General features: G+C 34.1%; 1 protein-coding gene across 2 annotated transcripts in view; it reads left to right on the plus strand.

Annotated features, from left to right (window-relative positions):
• Positions 1-20,051, plus strand: part of LOC150087431 (serine/threonine-protein kinase Sgk2-like) — a 268,124-nt gene that overhangs the window by 141,256 nt on the left and 106,817 nt on the right. For both annotated transcript variants that reach the window (XM_090372067.1, XM_090372068.1), the window contains exons 9-10: positions 610-722; positions 13,144-13,180. In XM_090372067.1, coding sequence (XP_090228193.1) covers positions 610-722; positions 13,144-13,180 — 150 coding nt within the window. The remainder of the gene's footprint in view (positions 1-609; positions 723-13,143; positions 13,181-20,051) is intronic.

The following is a 20,051-nucleotide window of genomic DNA, read 5'->3' on the forward strand; positions in this document are numbered from 1 at the left end:
AAAATTATGTTAAAAAAATAAATAAATAAACAACTTCATAGCTCCTACTATCAGAAAAACTTATTGATGCACACATTCACTGCTAAAAGGATTAATGATTACCCCATTTCTGTCTTTGAGGATTGAAGTAAAAAAAAGTAAAAAGTAAAGTGCAGCCATTATCAACCCACTGCAGGATGGAAGCCTCCTCAAAAATTCATGCTGAGGGAAATGGACCATAATCTGCCACGCTGTCAGGGGCTTGAATTCCGGTCTACTCAAAGAGCATGTGCTACTGCACTCCCGCTCCTGCCCACTCGGCTACGGAGGATTGAAGTAATCATTATTAAATGAAACACTTCTCTAGATGAGCTAAATACTTCCTTTCTCATACAATTGAGAATCCATAAAGTTCATTGTTTTCCATTCCAAATACTGCTTATAAGTAATGCTGACTTTAAAGAGAAAAGCTGATAAATTAAATATTCTGAAATAAATTATCAAAAAATATTTCAAACAGTAATATCTCTGTTACAAGCACTGAATATCAAAAAAGAGTTTAATTAGAATTTAATTAATAATCAGAAATTGCATTTTTTATTAAAATTAACAGTTTTTAAATTATTGCAGTTATTTTTTCATCTGCAAAGAGAGCGCTACTTTCCAGAACCAAGAGCAAGGTTTTATGCAGCAGAGATAACAAGTGCTTTGGGCTATCTTCATTCAGAAGGTATTATTTACAGGTAATAATAATACCCAAATTTTGATTAAATTCCTTTCTTTAAAATTATTAGATATTATTTTTGTGCTATATTTCATTTATTGCAATAAAATCCTCTTTTTATTTTTAGGTTCATTATGGGGAATCAAATTGTTTGAGTAGTAACTATTTAAACAATAATTAATTGTTTGAGTTATTTAAGTTCAATCTCTATTTTTTATGATCTATTAATTTTGATTCATTGATTAGAGAAGTCAGCAGTTAAATTTGCATTTTTTTTTTATTATGCTTCCTTATTTATTCCATAGAAGATGGTCGCTACAGTGTATTTTATGTTTGGTTTGTTATTTCTTGTAATGCCCAGGGTGCATCAGGACATTCACTGATAATTTGCTAAGATAGCAATCAATGAATGAAATATGATCCTTTTACAGGGTTCACATGTGCTTCTGGACTATTTGTTTCTTTGTGGTTTGTTTCCAGTTTTCTTTTAATAGTATTTTATTTAGTACTTGTTCTTCAGGGTGTAGATGTCTCTCTTTGGGTGAGGGGTCATGCATTCGTTCACCTGGGGTGTGTGTTGCTTTGGTTCTTTTTCTTCTTATTCTTTACATTTTTTATGTTTAAATTATTTTTTTTATTCTTTATTTTTTGTTTTGTTATACGGATGGTGAGGTTCATAGGAGAAAAATAGCATCTTGCCTTACCTATGACCCTATTAAGGGCATTAATTATTTTGCTGTATTTATTTCATGGTCCAAGTGTTTTTAAAATTAAAATTCATTTTTGAAAAATGAATTTCTAAAAATTCATTTTTGATGGCTCAAACATGTGGGATGAATTCATTAATTGATGCTTGACAAATTTAATTACTGTTATGTTTCTAAAATTTTAATTGTAGAATCTTATTATATATGTAGATATTATGACATATTAGAAGGAGTATGTGTGGGTTTTACAATAATTATATATAGTGATTCAAAATTTTGCATATCCCAAAATGAAGGAATTAATTCCTCTCATTCTGGTAACTATGCACATTTCTTACAAGTTCACAGAAGCAACACAATGTACCTTTGCATGCAGAAATGTGGTTGCTGATTTACATTTACAGAAATACTGGTTGAAATGGGTTTATTTGTGACAAAGCCACTATAACATGTTCTCTATACAGTATTTCCTATATATGATTTTTAACAATACTTTTATTCAAAATTATATGTGAACATCAAAGCTGAATTTTATAAAAATATCTCAATTCACCAGTACCAAATAAATTGGCAGTTTCACAATTAGTAACCCATTTTCTTTAAACAGGGAAGCATTTGTGATTAAAAAAAAATAATAATAAATAAATAAAAATACTGCCCTTCATTGCTAACAAGGAAAAACTTGATGTTAATCAACATTTATTGCTGTCACCAAAAAAATCATTGAGCAGACTTGCATTGCAAACAGGTATGTCTTATTCAAGCACACAAAGGGCTTTTAAAAAGTTAGGCCTTCCTTGTGTCATATTCATGTAATGCACAAAGTTCACTTGATAAAGAATAAAAAATTTTTATTTTCAGTTATTTCACACCTTTATTGATTTAAATGGAATTGGCATTTAGAACCATGTTTTATTCAGGGTATGGAGTATATTGGGGTATGGAGTGCCATTTCACATCACCTATTGAATGGATTTCTCTCTTTCTTCAAAAACATAGTTGAAAGAAACATATACTGAAATAATTTATTTTATTGCTCTACTCAAAAGTGACAAACATTGTTTGGTTTTAACACACAGGGTAGTAGTGGCAATGCTGAAGGACTTTTTTCAGTGATCATCTTATTTCTAAAAATTTGTGGCATCCCCAAGATATTCAAATTTAATGTCTTTGGGAGTTGAAGCACAAAGTGTATAAAAATAATCCTCCCCACACATTGGAGGTACTTGAAGCTTATATATATAATGAAATTATTATCACAAATGTTCAATTATGAAGAAAAGAATCTGTATATGTATTCAAGAAGGTGGGCATTTTCAACATTTATTTATTATAGTTATTATAATTACTTGATTACATAGTCTGATAGTTAGTAAATTAATAAGAGGAGTTTACCTCAATATAGTACGTGGAACACTTCCGTATGATACCCTCCAGAAATTAAAACGGAAAAAACGAAAAAATCGACAACTTACCGGTACATTAAAGTAAAATATAAATAATTAAAGTAAAATATAAATAATTAAATAATCAATTTAACACAATTCAAAATCAAAATCAATTTACTTTAATTATTTATATTTTACTTTAATGTACCGGTAAGTTGTCGATTTTTTTCGTTTTTTTCCGTTTTAATTTCTGGAGGGTATCATACGGAAGTGTTCCACGTACTATATTGAGGTAAACTCCTCTTATTAATTTACTAATATTATTATCAACGTAGAACATATTGAGTATTACAGCTCTGATTCATACTATATAGTCTGATAGTAAAAGAATTAATAAATTAATTATTGATATTTTAGTTGCACAACTTTTTAATCATTCTGTAGTGATACTGGAATACAGTGAAGTTCTGTGATTTCATCATCACCATTACAGTTGATGCAGCAAATTAGCATTAGCAGAGGCATATGATGCAAGAAAGCAAGCTTATACAGCATCAGCCAAAAAAAAAAAAAAAAAAAACCTTCCCATCCATTTGCTCCAAATAGACAGATATCCTATCACTAATAGAATTTGGCTACTTCAAAAAATATTTGAAAATTTTTATATTTTAATTGACAGTTTTTCATAGGCCTCAATTTTTTTTTTTTTTTTTTTGTTAATTTTAATCACTTTGTTACTTTATGGTATTGGCATTAATGATGGCAAATGATGGGTTTTTTTTTTTTGTCTGATGCTGTATAAGCAAGCATACACAGCATCAGCCAAAAAAAATGACACTTCCCATTTTATCTATTCATTCCTTCCAATAGTTTGTCTAGTTCTTCCTTAAACTTATTTAAGCTATCAACTTCCACAACAACGGATGAAAGTTTGTTTCAGCAATCAGCCACCAACTATGAGGGATGTTCAATAAATCCCATACTTCCCATAGTTATATTTCAGTGATGTTCCTACATATCTCAACTTGAATCATCCTAATTTTATCCTACTATGTATTTAGTTTGTGCTGCTGTAACAGAAAGAAGGAAGATACCTGTATCAAATTATGGATTTGTTGAAATTGGAACATCGTTCAGTCATCATGTTTCTCACAAAAGAAGGAAACAGGCCAAAGGCCATTCATAAAAGGATGGTGGCTGTGTGTGGGAACAGTGCACCTTCACAGTACCAGGTGAAATTCTGGTCAAAACAGTTCAAGTGGGGTAGAGAGTACGTGGAAGATGATCCACATTCAGGAAGGCCTGTGACAGCGACCACTCCAGCAATTATTTTTAAAAGATATCCCAATTTTTTAAAGTGTGACATATCTGAGGGACCAGTTATAACCATCCTCCATGAATATTTTGGGATGAGTAAGGGCAATGCAAGGTAGGTCCCCAGACTTCTGACCCCTGTGTTGTGAGGAAAATTGAGCTTTATGGAAGAGATCATGAAATTTTCATCTCCAGAATTGTTACTTGTGATGAAACATGAGTTCATCACTGGGACCCCCGACACCAAGCAAGGATCAGTGCAATGGAAGCACAAGGGTTCTCCCCCTTGCAAAAAATTTCAGACACAACCTTCAGCTGGCAAGATTATGGCCATCATTTTTTTTGGATGCTCAGGAAATTTTGTACATTACTACTTAGAACACAAGCAGTCACTAAAGAGTCATATGCATCCCTACTGTACAACTTAAGGGATCCTGAAAGAGGCCTCTGAGGTCGGGAAAATTCATGTCTATGAATAAATAAACTCATACGCCGACCATTAAATAAAATTTTTACTTTAACTGAAGTTTATACAAATAATATCAAAAAACAAAATATTTACAACAAACTGATGATTGTATATTACGGAATGCTAAAAGCTAAAATAAAATAAAATAAAATCATTCACTATAAAATATGCTAAAATATAAAAGTTAAAAGCGCTAAAAAAAAAAAAAAAAAAAAAAAAACCTGAAGCTTTTGAGAGCGTCAGCTCCCTTCCTCAACAGTAATAAGACTTCTTGCAACATGTCTTTATATAGCAGGCTCACAGTACGTCCACACATGGTTCTATCGGCACATGGGCAGAAGCGGGAAATGGTTCGGGTACGTGGCAAACAAAATCGTTCATCCGACCTTAATATAATTGCTTCAAAAATCGGATGCATACCTCTGTCTCTATTCATAGTATTCTTACTGGATGAGCCAATCCGTAAACCCTCGAGCCATTTACGCTCCCAGTATCCACGTGCATGATCCATAATAATAGCGTCCCCATAAATAATAGGGAAGAATTGATGCTGCCTCTCCGAAAAATGTTTGGCCACAGCAGACTTATTATAGTCGCGGTTCTTATAGCATTTAAATGTTCCCCGAGACGATCCCTGAGCCGTTGTTTTGTTTCCTCCACATAACACTCCCACAATCCGGGCATTCTATTCTGTAAACAACTCCACTACTGAGATCTTTCGGTATATGGTCTTTGACCTGGGACACCGCTGTGCACAGCCTCTGCCGAGAAAGCTCCACACAGCGTGTCTTATAACCCCGTAAAATTCTCGCCAGATGCTCAGTAAGGCCTGGATAGTAGGGGATGTATGCGGTGGCTACCGGGACGAATGGCTCCCTACGTTCAGACACTCCTCTGCTATATCTATCCAGGATCCTCTGGGGATATCCGCACTTTCTAAGTTCTACCGTGACAAGATTAATTTCTTTTTCTTTATCCTCAGAAGTGGTACAGTGGGATCCTGCTCTGTCAAATTAAGCTTTTACTACACTATTCTTGTATTGTCCAGCTTGTGCTGAATTATAGTGGGTGTATTGGCTCTACACATGGGTTTTTTAAAAACTGACGTCTTAAGTCTAGAACCCACCCTAGAGACCAATACAGCTAAAAATGACAGGGTACCATCCATTTCCACCTCTGAGGTAAATTGAATAAACTGGGAGATTCTCCCAGTTTATTCAATTTACTAGGAAAGCTTTATTTGACAGAGCAGGATCCCACTGTACCACTTCTGAGGATAAAGAAAAAGAAATTAACCGTGTCACGGCAGAACTTAGAAAGTGCGGATACCCTCAGAGGATCCTGGATGGATATAGCAGAGGAGTGTCTGAACGTAGGGAGCCATTCGTCCTGGTAGCCACCGCATACATCCCCTACTATCCGGGCCTTACTGAACATCTGGCGAGAATTTTACGGGGTTATAAGACATGCTATGGGCAGAGGCTGGGCACAGCGGTGTCCCAGGTTAAAGACCGTATACCGAAAGATCTCAGTAGTGGAGTTGTTTACAGAATAGAATGCCCGGATTGTGCGGGAAACAAAACGACAGCTCAGGAATCGTCTGGGGGAACGTTTAAATGCTATAAGAACCGCTGACTATAATAAGTCTGCTGTGGCCAAACATTTTTCGGAGAAGCAGCATCAAATCTCCCCTATTATTATGGATCGTGCGCGTGGATACCGGGAGCGTAAATGGCCCGAGGGTTTACGGATTGGCTCATCCAGTAAGAATACTATAAATAGAGACAGAGGTATGCGTATTCATCCTATTTTTGAAGCAATTTCGGATGAACGATTTTGTTTGCCACGTACCTGAACCATTTCCGCTTCTGCCCCTGTGCCGATAGAACCATGTGTGGACGTACCGTGAGCCTGCTATATAAAGAGATGTTGCAGGAAGTCTTATTACTGTTGAGGGAGGGAGCTGACGCTCTCGAAAGCTTCAGGCTTGTTTTTTTTTTTTTTTTTTTTTTTTTTTGGTTTTTTTTAGCACTTTTAACTTTTATATTTTAGCATATTTTATAGTAAATGATTTTATTTTAGCTTTTAGCATTCCGTAATATATAATCATCAGTTTGTTGTAAATATTTTGTTTTTTGATATTATTTGTATAAACTTCAGTTACAGTAAAAATTTTATTTAATGGTCGGCGTATGAGTTTATATATTCCTAGACAACCTAGGGGATATCATAAAGGAAAAACGCTGTAGAAAACTTTTTAGAGGTGTGCTGCTTTGAGAGACTGTGGCTTTACAGAATTTACTAACCATCCACCTTACAGTCTTCATTTGGCCTCCATTGACTATTTCATGTTTTGACATCTCAAGAAAAACACAAGAGGACATCACCTTGCTGATGATAATGAACTACAGTCTGCTGTTTCTGTGTTCTTTGGACAGGACAAAGAAGTTTGTCTAGTATTTCCTCATCGTCAACAAAATGGAACAAGTGTATTGAAGCTCAGGGAAGTTACATTGAAAATTAAAAGGGGACCAAAGGGTGACATGAATAATTACCAACCTGTTAGTGTAACTTCTGTTCCAGGAAAAATAATGGAGTCACTGGTTAAAGAAGTAATGCAGGATCATCTAGACAAGACTGCAGTTATAGTTCAGGCATGGCATGGGGAAATCTTGTCTAACCAGTTTGATTGGATACTACAAACTGGATGCAAAAAATAATTTTAATATCATATACTTGAATTTCAGAAAAGCTTTTGATACTGTTGCACATAAGACTGCTGTACAATTTGGAGCAGTGTGGCATTAAGGGCAGTTTTCTGCTGTGGATGATTGAGTGGGAAAAGATAGAGTGGTAATCAATGGGCAATGCTCTTTGTGTACTAATGTTATTAGTGAAGTGCCTCAGGGATTGGTGTTGCACCCATTTTTGTTTTATATATTTATCAGTAATATTAATGAAAGTATATTAGGCTCAACGTCCAAGTTTGCAGATGATATAAAGGTTGGCAGGGTTGTTAATGACAGTAATGACAGGATGCTACTGCAACAGGATGTAGAAAAGTTAGGCAGATGGACTGAGAAATGGCAGCTGAAGTTTGACATTGACAAATGCAAATTGCTGCATATTGGTAGCAGTTGCCCAAGAGTAACATACCAACTGTGTGGTACTACACTCAGGGAAGTGGTGAATGAAAAAGACTTGGGGGGGGGGGGATGTACAGACAGGCTGCCAGGACAGCTCATGGGGTTTTGTCAATGGTATACAGGAATTTTACTAGCAGAGATAAGGTGGTGATTTTTTTGCCTTATATAAAGGGATAATGAAGGATGTAGAACTGCTGGAATGAGTATAGAGAAGGGTGGTGAGACTGGTGAGGGGAACAAAGGATTGCTCTTACCCAGAAAGGCTAACGTTATGCAAATTGCAGCTTCTGAAGACTAGGCACCTGCGAGGTGATCTGATTGAAGTGTATAAGGCTTTGAATGGTTTTGAGCAAGCTCAATGCTGGTGGAGTTCTTGCTGTTGCTGAGATTATGCACTTGAGGAGGCATAAATTCAAATTGAGGAAAGACAGTTGCCGAATAGATGTGCAGAAATTTGCCTTTAGCCAGCACGTGGTTGATTGCAGGAATAAACTTCTGTCTGTCATAGTGGAAGTTGATAAGTAAATTCTAGGAAGAACTTGACAAACTTTTGGAGCAAATGGAAGGTGGGTTTTTTTTTGTTTTTTTTTGGATGATGCTGTGTATATGCTTGCTTTCTTACATCATATGCCACTAGTAATGCTAATGCTTATGATCTGCATTTCTCTAGAAGCAATTTTTCTGTCCTGTGATGTTCATTTTTATTGCAGACTTGTGGCATTCTCAACAAATGTTTAAGCCTTTTGGTAAGTGACTCAATTGTTTTTTTTTTTTTTTTTTAATTGTTTAAATGAATGAACCACATTTTCATTTGATAAAAGCTCTCTACTAGTATCTCCATCTCTGCAGTCATCTTAAATGCAAAATGTATATAAGCAGTAATCCATTCACAACCTTTTAATCAACTCCCTCAAATATATATCCTGCATTTTCAGTATACTTTACTTTGTATTTCCTTTTTTTCGTATAACAGCTGTTCTAAATTGTTTAATAATTCTTTGACAGTTGCATCTACTGAACAGGATTACATCTGTTTGCTACCCTGAACATGACTTTAAGTGACACTTGCATGAGACATTTCTGTCTCATGAAAGTGTCACTTAATGTCATGTATGCAATTTTCAATGCAAAAAAAAAAAAAAAATGTATAATGCAGAGAGTTGGTTGTTTGTTTTAGGATTTTATGGTGCATTAGCGTCTAAGGCTATAATGCACCAAGTCAATATGCAGAGAGTGAGAAATATTACAAAATCAATTACTGTAATTCAGCAATGAAACTTTAATGTATATATAAAGTTTTTTTCTATTATTTTTCAAATAAGTAAGTTTTCTCTCATCTAAATCATTTTAGTGATAATTGATTTTAGTGATCCTATTTCATAGGATCACTAAAATCAATGATTAACAGTGATAGACTATAGTCCTAATCTAATTCATGTATTTCTGCATACATTAGATTAATAGTTGTTCACTGATTTACCACCTTCCCAGTGAGTAAATGTTTTCTTGCTTAAACAATCTAGTGTATATATGCATTTTTCCATATTTTGTCATCACCCCTTCATCTTGACATTTCCTGTATGTGTTAAATAATGATGTACATTTGCAAAAGTTTTTACATATGTGCCACTGATAATATCATGTATTATCAACACAATTATTTTAAAGTTATTGTATGCTGCCAACTGCTGACATAATGTATTTGCTGCTACACACAAATACAGAAAACATTTATGAAAAATAATATTTGCTATGAACTAAACAAGTTAATGCTACAATTAGACTTGTTCTTAACAAGGCCCTCTGTCACCCCATGTATACCAAGACTCCCCAATGTTAAAATAATAAAATAAGGAATAAGAAAAAGGCAAAGCAACACTCATCCCTAGTAGAGCAAGCACATTACTCTCAGCCCAAGGAGGTGCAACCAACAATCACCCAAGTATGAGTACCACTTCCCAAAAATATAATTAACCAAAGTCACAACAGTAATTATGAATTCCAAAAGCTAACCAAATGACAGAAAAATTAAAACATAATGAATAGCCAGAGGGTGGTTACAAGCAAAGGAAAAGTGAACTCCAAAAGAATCATATTTCATTCATTGAACATTATTCAGCCAAATTTTGGTAGATGTTCTTATATGGTCCAAATAAAAAAAAATAAATGTAATGGACAAACTTATATCATAAAGTATGTCATGGAATAAGGTAGCATAACAAATAAAATAAAAATTTGAAAGTCAACCCTGCCAATTGACTGGCCTAAAGAAAACATCATCGTCAGCCACTTTCAATACACTGCGGGATGAAGGCATCTCCATCAACTTTCCAGTTTCTGCTGTTTTGTGCAATCCATTTACTACCCTCGAACTCGTGAATTTCATCTGTCCATCTCCGTTGTTGTCTTCCAGGTTTTCTTTTAGCTCCTCTTGGGTACTATTCTGTTATTTTCTTAGTCCATCTGTCATCATGTCTTTGAGTTATGTGTCCTGCCAAAGTCCATTTCAGTTCTTTAGTTTTGATAAGAATGTCCTTTATTTGTGTTTGCTGCCTAATCCATGTGTTTCTCTTCTTATCTAATAGTCTGATTCCAAATATAATTTGTTCCATTCTTTTGGTGAGTGCCCAAGTTTCACCATAAGTCATGGTGGGAAGTATGCACTTGTTCATTATTTTATGTTTCAGACAAATTGGGATATTGCTCCTCAGTATGTGACTATATTTCCTGAATGCTATCCACCTGAAATTTATCCTTCTCTTGACTTCCAGCCATTTATCACTATTACAACTAATGACTTGTTACAGATAAGTATATGAATCCATCTTTTCAATTACTGCTCCTTCAATAATCATATCCCTTTCTGTGGAATATTTGTTTATCGTAACTTTTGTTTTAGCCATATCCATTAGTCTGAAATCCTTACTAACTCTGCATAACTGATTAAGATTTTCCTCTAATTCTTTGTGATCATTGCTTATGATCACAATGTCATCTGCAAACCGTAAAGGGTTTAGGTACTCTCCATTCACATTGACTCCTTTCTGCAACCAGCCTAATCTTCTGAAAGCTTCCTCAAGGGCAGCAGTAAACAACTTTGGAGATATTGTATCTCCTTGTCAAATTCCTTGCTCAATTTTAAATTTGCTACTGTCTTTGTCTAGTCTAATAAAGGAGGTAGCATTCTCATATATTTTCTTCAAAATCATAATGTATGGGGTATCTATGCCTTGTCTTTCCAGTGCTCAAAACATTGCCTTATGCTGTATGGAGTCAATTGCCTTTCCTTAATCCACAAATTCCAGACATAATGGTGTTTTGTATTCATTTGTTTTCTCCATTATCTGCGATATTACATGACTGTGATTCATAGTTGAGAATCCTATCTTAAAGCCAGCTTGCTCTTTTGGTTGATTCTCATTGAGTATTCTTTCTAATCTGTGAGTATTGACCCTTGTAAATGTGGGACAACAAGCTAATTGGTCTATAATTTCCAATTTCTGATTTATCTCCTTTCTTATGCAGCAAAATTATGATTGCATTATTCCACTCCTTAGGCATCACTCCTTTCCTATTGTATCTTGTGAAGATTCTTGCCAGTTTCTGTTTCACGTCTCCTCTTCCCAATTTAACAACTCTACAGTAACTTCATCTTCACCTGGGGCTTTCTGGTTTTTCAATTATTTCAATGCATGATCTACCTTATCAGGAAGGATATCGGGTATGTCGTATGTGTTGCTAATATGTGATCCATCTTCCCCACTGCTGGCATCATTCCCTCTCTCCTTATATAATTCTTTATAGTAGTTTTCTGCCTTTTGAATTATGCCTTCTCTGCTATTTATAAGTACATCATCACTATTTTTCAGTATCATTTCTTTCTATATTACTGCTCATGGCTGCTGATTTAAGTCCTTTGTTTTCCCTTAATGCTTGTTCTACTTTTCTTGTGTTAAATCTTATGTCCTCTCTGAGTCTCTTTCTAATGGCTTTGTATAACTCAGTATACTCAATTTTGTCCTTGTCAGTGTTTATCTTGCTCTTTGTTTGTCATCTTCAGTGCATCATGGCAAGTGTTTCGTGACTAATTTTCTTCTTTAGATTTCTTTTTACATATAGGTTTCTCGTCCTCCATAATAATGGTGTATTGAGTTTTCTGTTCATTTAGAAGTCTCAATTTCAGTGTGCATTTCTTCAACCTCTTCATCATCATGACTCAATATTGGTGCCTCTTTAGTTTGTACCTCTTAGAAATCCTGAGAAGCAGTCTTGACACCCTTCGTGATGTACTTTTGAATTCCAAAATGTTGTTTTCTTATATCTTTATGGACCAGAAAGCCAACTCCATCTTTGCTCCTTTCACTGTTTCCATTGGTGTAGCAGATTTCCACTTGATAAATTTATAAGGGATTCACTTTTGTTTCAGCCAAACCGATGATATTTCAATTCACTTTTGTAATTCTTTTTCCAGCTCTGATATCCTATCCTCACCAATGAGCAATCTTAAAGAGGCCAAGTTCAATTTCTGGGCATGGCAGCCTAGTCATAGAGATTCCAGTTGCCAGAGAATCTTAGCACTATCTGCTTCCACTGTGATCCTCTCACTGCTGTAAGAGGAGGAGTGAAAGCCAATGGGGACAGAGGGCCATTTGTTTCTTCGTGTCATTATGTGCTGCCGGGTTTGGTCTTTTCCTCTTCATGCTGACCAGGTATCTTGAAGAGAAACACTCTACACGTTCATTGCCACCAAAGTGACATAACAGGGCTTATCTTCAAGGTGTGCATGAGTGGATTTTAGGGAGGCAGGCCAATTTTAGAAGATTCAGGAGAAGTTCTCCTAAATCTTCTAAAATAGAAAGATATTGGATCCATTTAGACTGAGTGTCTGATAACACACAATGTCTCTTCCTCTCTAAGTCCCCTAAAGAGAAAACATAATTTGCAAATAAACATTAAACTAATTTATATAAATAGAATTAACATAAATAAATAAATCAAATTTGAATCAATTAATTAAATAAATGTCCCTATCTTTAGTTAATTTTATTTTTGGGAAGTGACACTCTTACTTTGGTGATTGTAGAGTGGGCATCTCCTTGGTTGGGGCTTGGTATATAGTGTTTCTTTTTCATAATAATCTTGAAGACATAATGATGTCTGTCTAATTATAATAAACATACCATTATTTTTAATTGTAGTGATAAACTTAATTTGCTCAGCCATTTGCTGTAATAATAATTTTGTTAGCAACTGATGAAGAAGCATAAAAACAATTTGGAAATAACCACATCAGTCTGTTGTCAATTAATTGTGACTTTCATTGCTTGTGACTTGAAAAAATAATTTTATGTAAATTAAAATAGTGAAAAAAATAATAATAATAATAATAATAAAAATTATTTTTATGTTCATGCAGGGACTTAAAGCCAGAAAATATACTACTTGATTTTAAGGTAAGTTTCAAAATGTTATTTTGTATTAAATGAAAAAATTGTCATAAGTGAGAAAATTCAGCCATTCTGCATTGAGTTCATTTTAACCTTATCATAAGTGTTATGAAAGCTCTCATTCCTTCATTCACTTCCTTAAGTTTGAACCTTTACTTTTACAGGTATAACATCTAAATCCTGGTAATCTCTTGACCTGGAGATTGCTTAGTTTTGATTTTTACAGTTTTGGAATAATAAATCTTGCCAAACATTGAATGTTAAAATTCAATCTGGGATAAGTGCTTGAATTTTAACAAAGAAGCCTGTGCATTGGAAGCACAGGCTTCTATGCTTCGATAATTTCTCTGTGATTAACTTATTTTTATTAGTTACATTACTTTATTCTTGTTTTTATTCCTCCTTTTATTCCTGGGACAGTTGATAAAAATTTGGAGATGAGGTTTCATGAAGTTACCAAAGCAATTTTTTAGGTAATAATTGCTTCAGTAATATTCTATTTAAAAATAAATAAATAAAGTAATGAAAAGAAAAAAATAAACAGAAACAAAATAAACTTGTGATTAGGAACAAAAGTAAAGGCTTTTAGACCTCCTCCCTCTCGACCTCACATGATAAAAACAGAACACTTTTTAACTTGCAGAACACTTTCATTGGAACACTTTCATTTTCATTCAAATCCATGCAAAAAAAGGGGGGGAAAAAAGTAGCTTCCGAGAAGAAACATTATGATATGTTTTATTCAAAATATGGAGACTGAATAATAATGTTTTTAGTGTATATGGTATCTGTTTATCCAGCAAATTTGAATAGGAGATACGCTTGTTTTTATAGTTTTTCTGAATGCACACTTACCTATACCATATATTCAGCAAACTCTGTATCCTTGGAAATTGGATGAAAAGTGGAAATCATCCAATTTCAAATTCATAGAACCAACTTTTCATCTTCCTCATTTATTTATTCAACTGCTGTTTTCTGGAACAACCTTCCTTTGTATGTATTTCCTGAAAATTAGTCTACAGAAGTTTGTCTAATATCAACAAATATCTTCTTTCATGTTCTCAACCTCAACCCATGCACAATACTAAGTACTATGGGTTCTAATACCTTGTATTTGGGGTTTTCATAAAAAAAAAAAAAAAAAAGCGAGCAGACTTATACATGATAGCAGACCAGACAGAAAAGGAATAAAAAGAAAACCAATATAACACTAAGCTAAATAAAACTTAAAATGCAAAATTATGCTAAAATTAAAACCTTCTAAAACCATATTTACCATCATAGCATCCCCATTGAAGCCTTCCAATTATGACGTGCCTCCGTGGGCAGGAGCAGCAGTGCGTAGCACACGCTTCTTGATTAGACCGGGGTTCGAGCCCGTGACCACCAAATACAGAGGATGTGGAAAGGTCAGGGAATGACCACTGCATATTCCCCGGAGCAATATGGCCTTAGTTGCTAATGCTCCTAAAAACCAAACAAACAAAGAAACAAGCCTTCCAATTATGGATTAATTCTCCACTAGCTGAGATACTGCATCAATATAAGACGTCTAAACCACAGGTGCAACCATCTACTAGTTTAAAATTCCATTTGTTCATATTAAAACAACAATCAGCAGATCTGCACGAACATTGTCATCACTCCTGTGGATATACTCCTCCTCCTGCAACTATACCATTATCTGTAAAGCCTTTTATTTCTAAACATTAAATGCAGAACTAAATTCCAGTGCCACCTACAAGTCCATCTCTAATAGCAGCAGTATAATTACTAAGAAATTAATTGCTTTCAGCAAGAAATTAAAAATTAGCATGAATAATTATAATTTTCCTTATATTTATTTCATGCCCAAGTTCCACAAAAAAAATACGCTTCAGGTTCATTACTTCTTGTAAATACAGTTATGCTCATAAACCTGGCATAACTTTAGAACTGTTACTTAAACCTGTAATGGGCATCCTTCCAGATAGCAAGATAATTAATAATAACATACCAGTTATTAATGCTCTAATAATGGCAACATCACTCATGTTCAAACATTTGATTTCAGTAGTCTATTCAGCAGCATAGACCTAACCAGCCTAAAATCAGTCATGAATGGAATTTACAATAAATCTCATAAACCTCTGCATTTCCAACAATTATATATTTGATATCAAAACTGTATACTTGCAAACCAAAGATACTTCTATGGGTAGCCCTGCTAGCTGTGTCTTAGCTAACCTATACTTATACTGGTCTGAGACCTCCCTACCCTCAGATATAAAGATTTACAGAGTTTTTTTGTGATTTATTAGTAGTCATCTGCCCTACATTTATACTGGATTTGTCTGGTATTTATCCTCCAGAACTTACTCTGGAGAGAACAAATAATAATGACTATTCAGGTAATTACTTTGACTTGGACATTAATATCAACAGCCTCATGCTACAGTTAACATACACAATAAGAGAGATGCGTTCAACAGTTTCACACATTGGCACTCCTACATTTCAAAAAAAAGTACATGCTAATATAATATTCTCCCAGTGCTTCAGAATTGCCATTATTTGCAATGACATTTTCTTTTTAAACAATATCACATTATTCCATAATAAATTGCTTGGTAATAGTTTCCCTACAGCCTTCCTTTACCATCATTTTAGGAAAGCACTAAACATTGTGAATTTAAAAAACTTATTGATAACAAGGTTGATATCAACATGGTAATTGCCGCTTGATTTCTTTCACATTCAGGCTTGTACATAATGTATAGCTGGGTGGGTACAGTGCCTGCCTGGCAACCCAAAGGTCGCGGGTTCGATTCCCGCTTCGGGCTTGGATCAAAGTCCTGCAAAAACCTTGGGAGGTGCATTATGGCCACAGAAGCCTATGCGAAAACAACTACCAAAAAAAAAAAAAAAAAAACATAATGTATAGTCATATACAGGGCTCCCACTCCTGGGTTTTTCCACCCAGATCTGGGTTTTTTGATCGTCATCTAGGTTGATAGGTTTTTTTCACAAAAATATCTCATTATATGGGTTTTTTCGGTAATTTTTAATTTTAAGTCAAAATTTATTTTTATTTTTTGTAAATACAATAAAATTTAATACATTTAATAACAGTTTACAATTTTCTTAATTTTATATTCTAACAATACTGATCGTAATTTGTAATATGTCAAGTGCTTGTACAAAATACTACAAATGTAAAAGGATTTCAAAGTTTTCACAGGGTTCTACACTATGATTTTCGTTCATGTTACTAACATGTATGCGCAGCCTATTGAGCAGGCAGAAGGCGGTCTTTACTGCACAGTCTTTCGTGATCGTTCGTGGTATTATTGCATTATTTGGTGTGATTTTTATATTTATGCGTGTACTACATACAGTGATATAATAAATTTAAATTGTAGTGACTATTTCTATTTTATGTTAATGGATTAGTGATTTATTTTTTATTTTATAGAACATTTTAAATAAGATAACTGCTAATTAGCCATATCCACAAATTGCCCACAATGTCTGAAACTTGTTCTCCACAGAGAAAGATGAGTAAACGGTGGTATACTCAAAATTTTAGAAATGAATGGTTAGAAGATCCGGAATTAAAGGATTGGTTGAAAGAAGACAGTAATGAAAAAGGTGCATCTTGCTGTATTTGTTGTGAAATGAAATTAAAGAATGCCAATAAATCGATGTTACTAGTGCATAAAAATACAGTTAAACATAAAAAAAAGTGCAAATATTGCTAAGACAAGTTCAATGTTAGACACGTTCTTCACAAAACGTAAACCTACAGAGAATGAAGAAGTAGCAAAGGCAGAGTTAACAATTGCTGCACTAATTTCTGAGCATAATATTCCATTTGGGCAATGTGATCACCTTATAGAAGCATGTAAGTAAGCATTTCATGATAGCAATATTGCAAAACAAGTTCAGATAAAGGCGACTAAAGTCTCTTATCTTATACAAGATGCCATAGCCTATCATGAAAAAATATACATTTCTAACATATGCAGAAACAACAAGTTTTCAATGATAATAGATGAAAGTACAGATTTATCTTTATCTCAAGTTCTAGCTGTTGTTGTTAGATATTTTGATATTCAAAAACTTGATGTTGTAGATGTGTTACTTGACACTGTGTCGAAAATGGTACTTCAGAAGGGCTTTATCAAGCTGTAAAAGATCTTTTCATAGAAAAAAACATTCAAATAAGTAATCTAGTTGGCTTTGGAAGTGGTAATTGTGCCACTATGATGGGTACTAAGAGTGGGTTCCAGTCATTGCTAAAAAAGGATGTACCATCAGTATTTATAATGGGATGTGTTTGCCATTCTTTTGCATTATGTGCTAGTCATTCAGTCAAGGTACTACCATCATATCTAGAAATATTTATAAAAGATATCTCTTGTTATTTTTCCCGTAGTAGTAAAAGATTAAACGAGTTAAAAATGATTCAAGATGTTGTAGATACTGCTAAGCATAAAATCCCCAAATTCGCACAAACACGTTGGTTATCCCGTGGCAATGTAATAAAAATTATTATTGAGCAGTGGGATGCATTCGTTCTTTATTTTCAGTCTCAATCAAAAATTGAGAAAATCGATGGTGAAGGGAATATTTACAATACTATGATCACCAAAGGAACTAAGCATATGTTGTTGTTTTTAGGATATGTACTGGAGAAAATAAACTGCCTGAATATTGAATTTCAATCTGAGCATTTCAGATTGCACTTACTTCATTCAATGGTTTCAATTGAGTATAAAAATATTCTTAGTTTTTTCATAAAAGAAGAAGTCATTACTTTGCGCAAGCTGGTTGAAATTGATCCAAGCAATGCAATAAATCATAAGCCTCTGAATAAAATATATTTCAGAGGCCGTTGTATGGCCTTATTAAATTCAACACTACTTGGTAACAGTGAAAGCAGGTTTAAAAATGATTGTTTAAGATTTCTTGTTGAACTTTGTATGGAAATCAGAAAAAGATTTCCTCTAAATGATGATGTAATTATCGCCAGTCTCAATGTTCTTGACCCAGCAGTGATACATGATCGTGCCAATTCGCCATTCTCAATTTTCCATTTAGCAGTGCAGTTCCCTCACCTTGTTTCTGAAGACAAACTAGATCTTCTAGATGATGAATGGAAATCATTTCGTTTAAATCAAGATTTAGATTTCTCTTACAAAACCATCCCTGAGTTTTGGTATCTGTTACGTAATGTAAAAGATGGCTTTAATAATTCTAAATATGAGATTTTATCTAACTTTATGACCAGTCTAACTATTTTACCTCACTCTTCGGCAAGCGTAGAAAGAATCTTCTCCCAGGTAAACCATATAAAAACAAAAGCCACAAACTCCCTTAAACCAGAAACTGTGAAAAATCGACTAATGGCAAAACAGGCGATAAATAGATCTAATCAAAATTGCTATACAAGGAAACCTAAATCAGAATTGGTAAAAGAAGTCATACAAGGAACTTGTCATAAAAGATACGAAGAACGTTTGAAAAAAATGAAAGAACTTCAAAAAATAAATGTGGAGGGAACTGAATGGGATGAAAATTCTGATTACAATTAAATAAAAGATATTTTTGAATGGTAAGTTTTATCTTATTTGTGTTGCTATACTATATGATGAAAACTAGGTTTTTTTTGGGTTTATTTAAGTTGCAATCTAAGTTTTTTTAAAATTTGTGAGTGGGAGCCCTGGTCATATATCCTCTAGCCTCTGTCATTTTACTTTTTATTTAGTTTAATATTATATTGGTTTTGTTTTTAGTCCTTTTCTTCCTGGTCTCTGTCGGTTCGGCTATGATGTATACGTCTGCTCGCTTTTTCTGTCTGCCACATATACATCATAACAGAAACAAACCTTGCTTATTGCTGTACATCGTTTGGTTTTGGCTGCCGGCCCTAGATGACATAGTTAAAATCTTGGGACATAACAGCATTAAGTACCATTTACATATGTTATTTTAATTTAATTATATTAATTTGTTATGTAATCTGCCTTTATTTTTCAGGCACTTTTAATTTCTCCATTGTTGCCACACCTGTCAGACAGCACCCCTACCGATACATTTATCTAATCTGCCTATATTTCATTATGATTGCTGGGCATTTCTGCTATTACTAGTAGTAGTGTCCTGGATCCATAATCCATTCTAAGATATTATTATTTTTTCATTCTTTTTTTAGACTTTCCATAGTATCACTAGAATCTATTATGTAATCTGCTGTTATATATATGTGTGGATTGCACACCCACAGAATTGCAATGTTTGCTGGCTTCGTGCGATTCCTAAAATTAAATCCAATATATAATGTTTCGTGAAGAAAAGTTTCAGCATGTAAACATTGTATCACATTTGCATTAATAGCCCGGATGTGCTGTCACAAATACGGACACCTTTGAGCCCTCTAAACAGAAGCGCTGAGACAACAACACCCAGAAGTAGTTAGTGGTTGTGATTTTGCAATTGGATTGCTATTCTGTGAAGCAATCCAATTTGACGTTGTCACTTGTCATGAGTTGCTGTTTTTGTTTTCTGAGTTTAGTCTGTTTTGCATGCTTAAAGTGTGAGCCGACATGTTTATGACACCGATTTAGACAAGTTTTTAATATATACTATTTATAATTTTTTTTAGATATAATTAACTTTTTTGTCTATATTTGCAATGGGAAACAGTATTGATGATAGACTGAATGTCCTGTTTTCTGCCAGAGCTTTTGCGGATTGTATGAACATAGTTGAAGAAGGTAAGCCTCGTCCTCCTCTTCCAAATTTACTGTGTAAACACAAAGATGCGAAAACTGAGTACATGAGACATTTCTCTGTTTCCCAATACAATACAGTAGAATGATTAACTGGATGT

Source organism: Mastigoproctus giganteus, chromosome 4, assembly GCF_048544385.1.
Source record: "Mastigoproctus giganteus isolate SK-2022 chromosome 4, ASM4854438v1, whole genome shotgun sequence".
NCBI lineage: Eukaryota > Metazoa > Arthropoda > Arachnida > Uropygi > Thelyphonidae > Mastigoproctus > Mastigoproctus giganteus.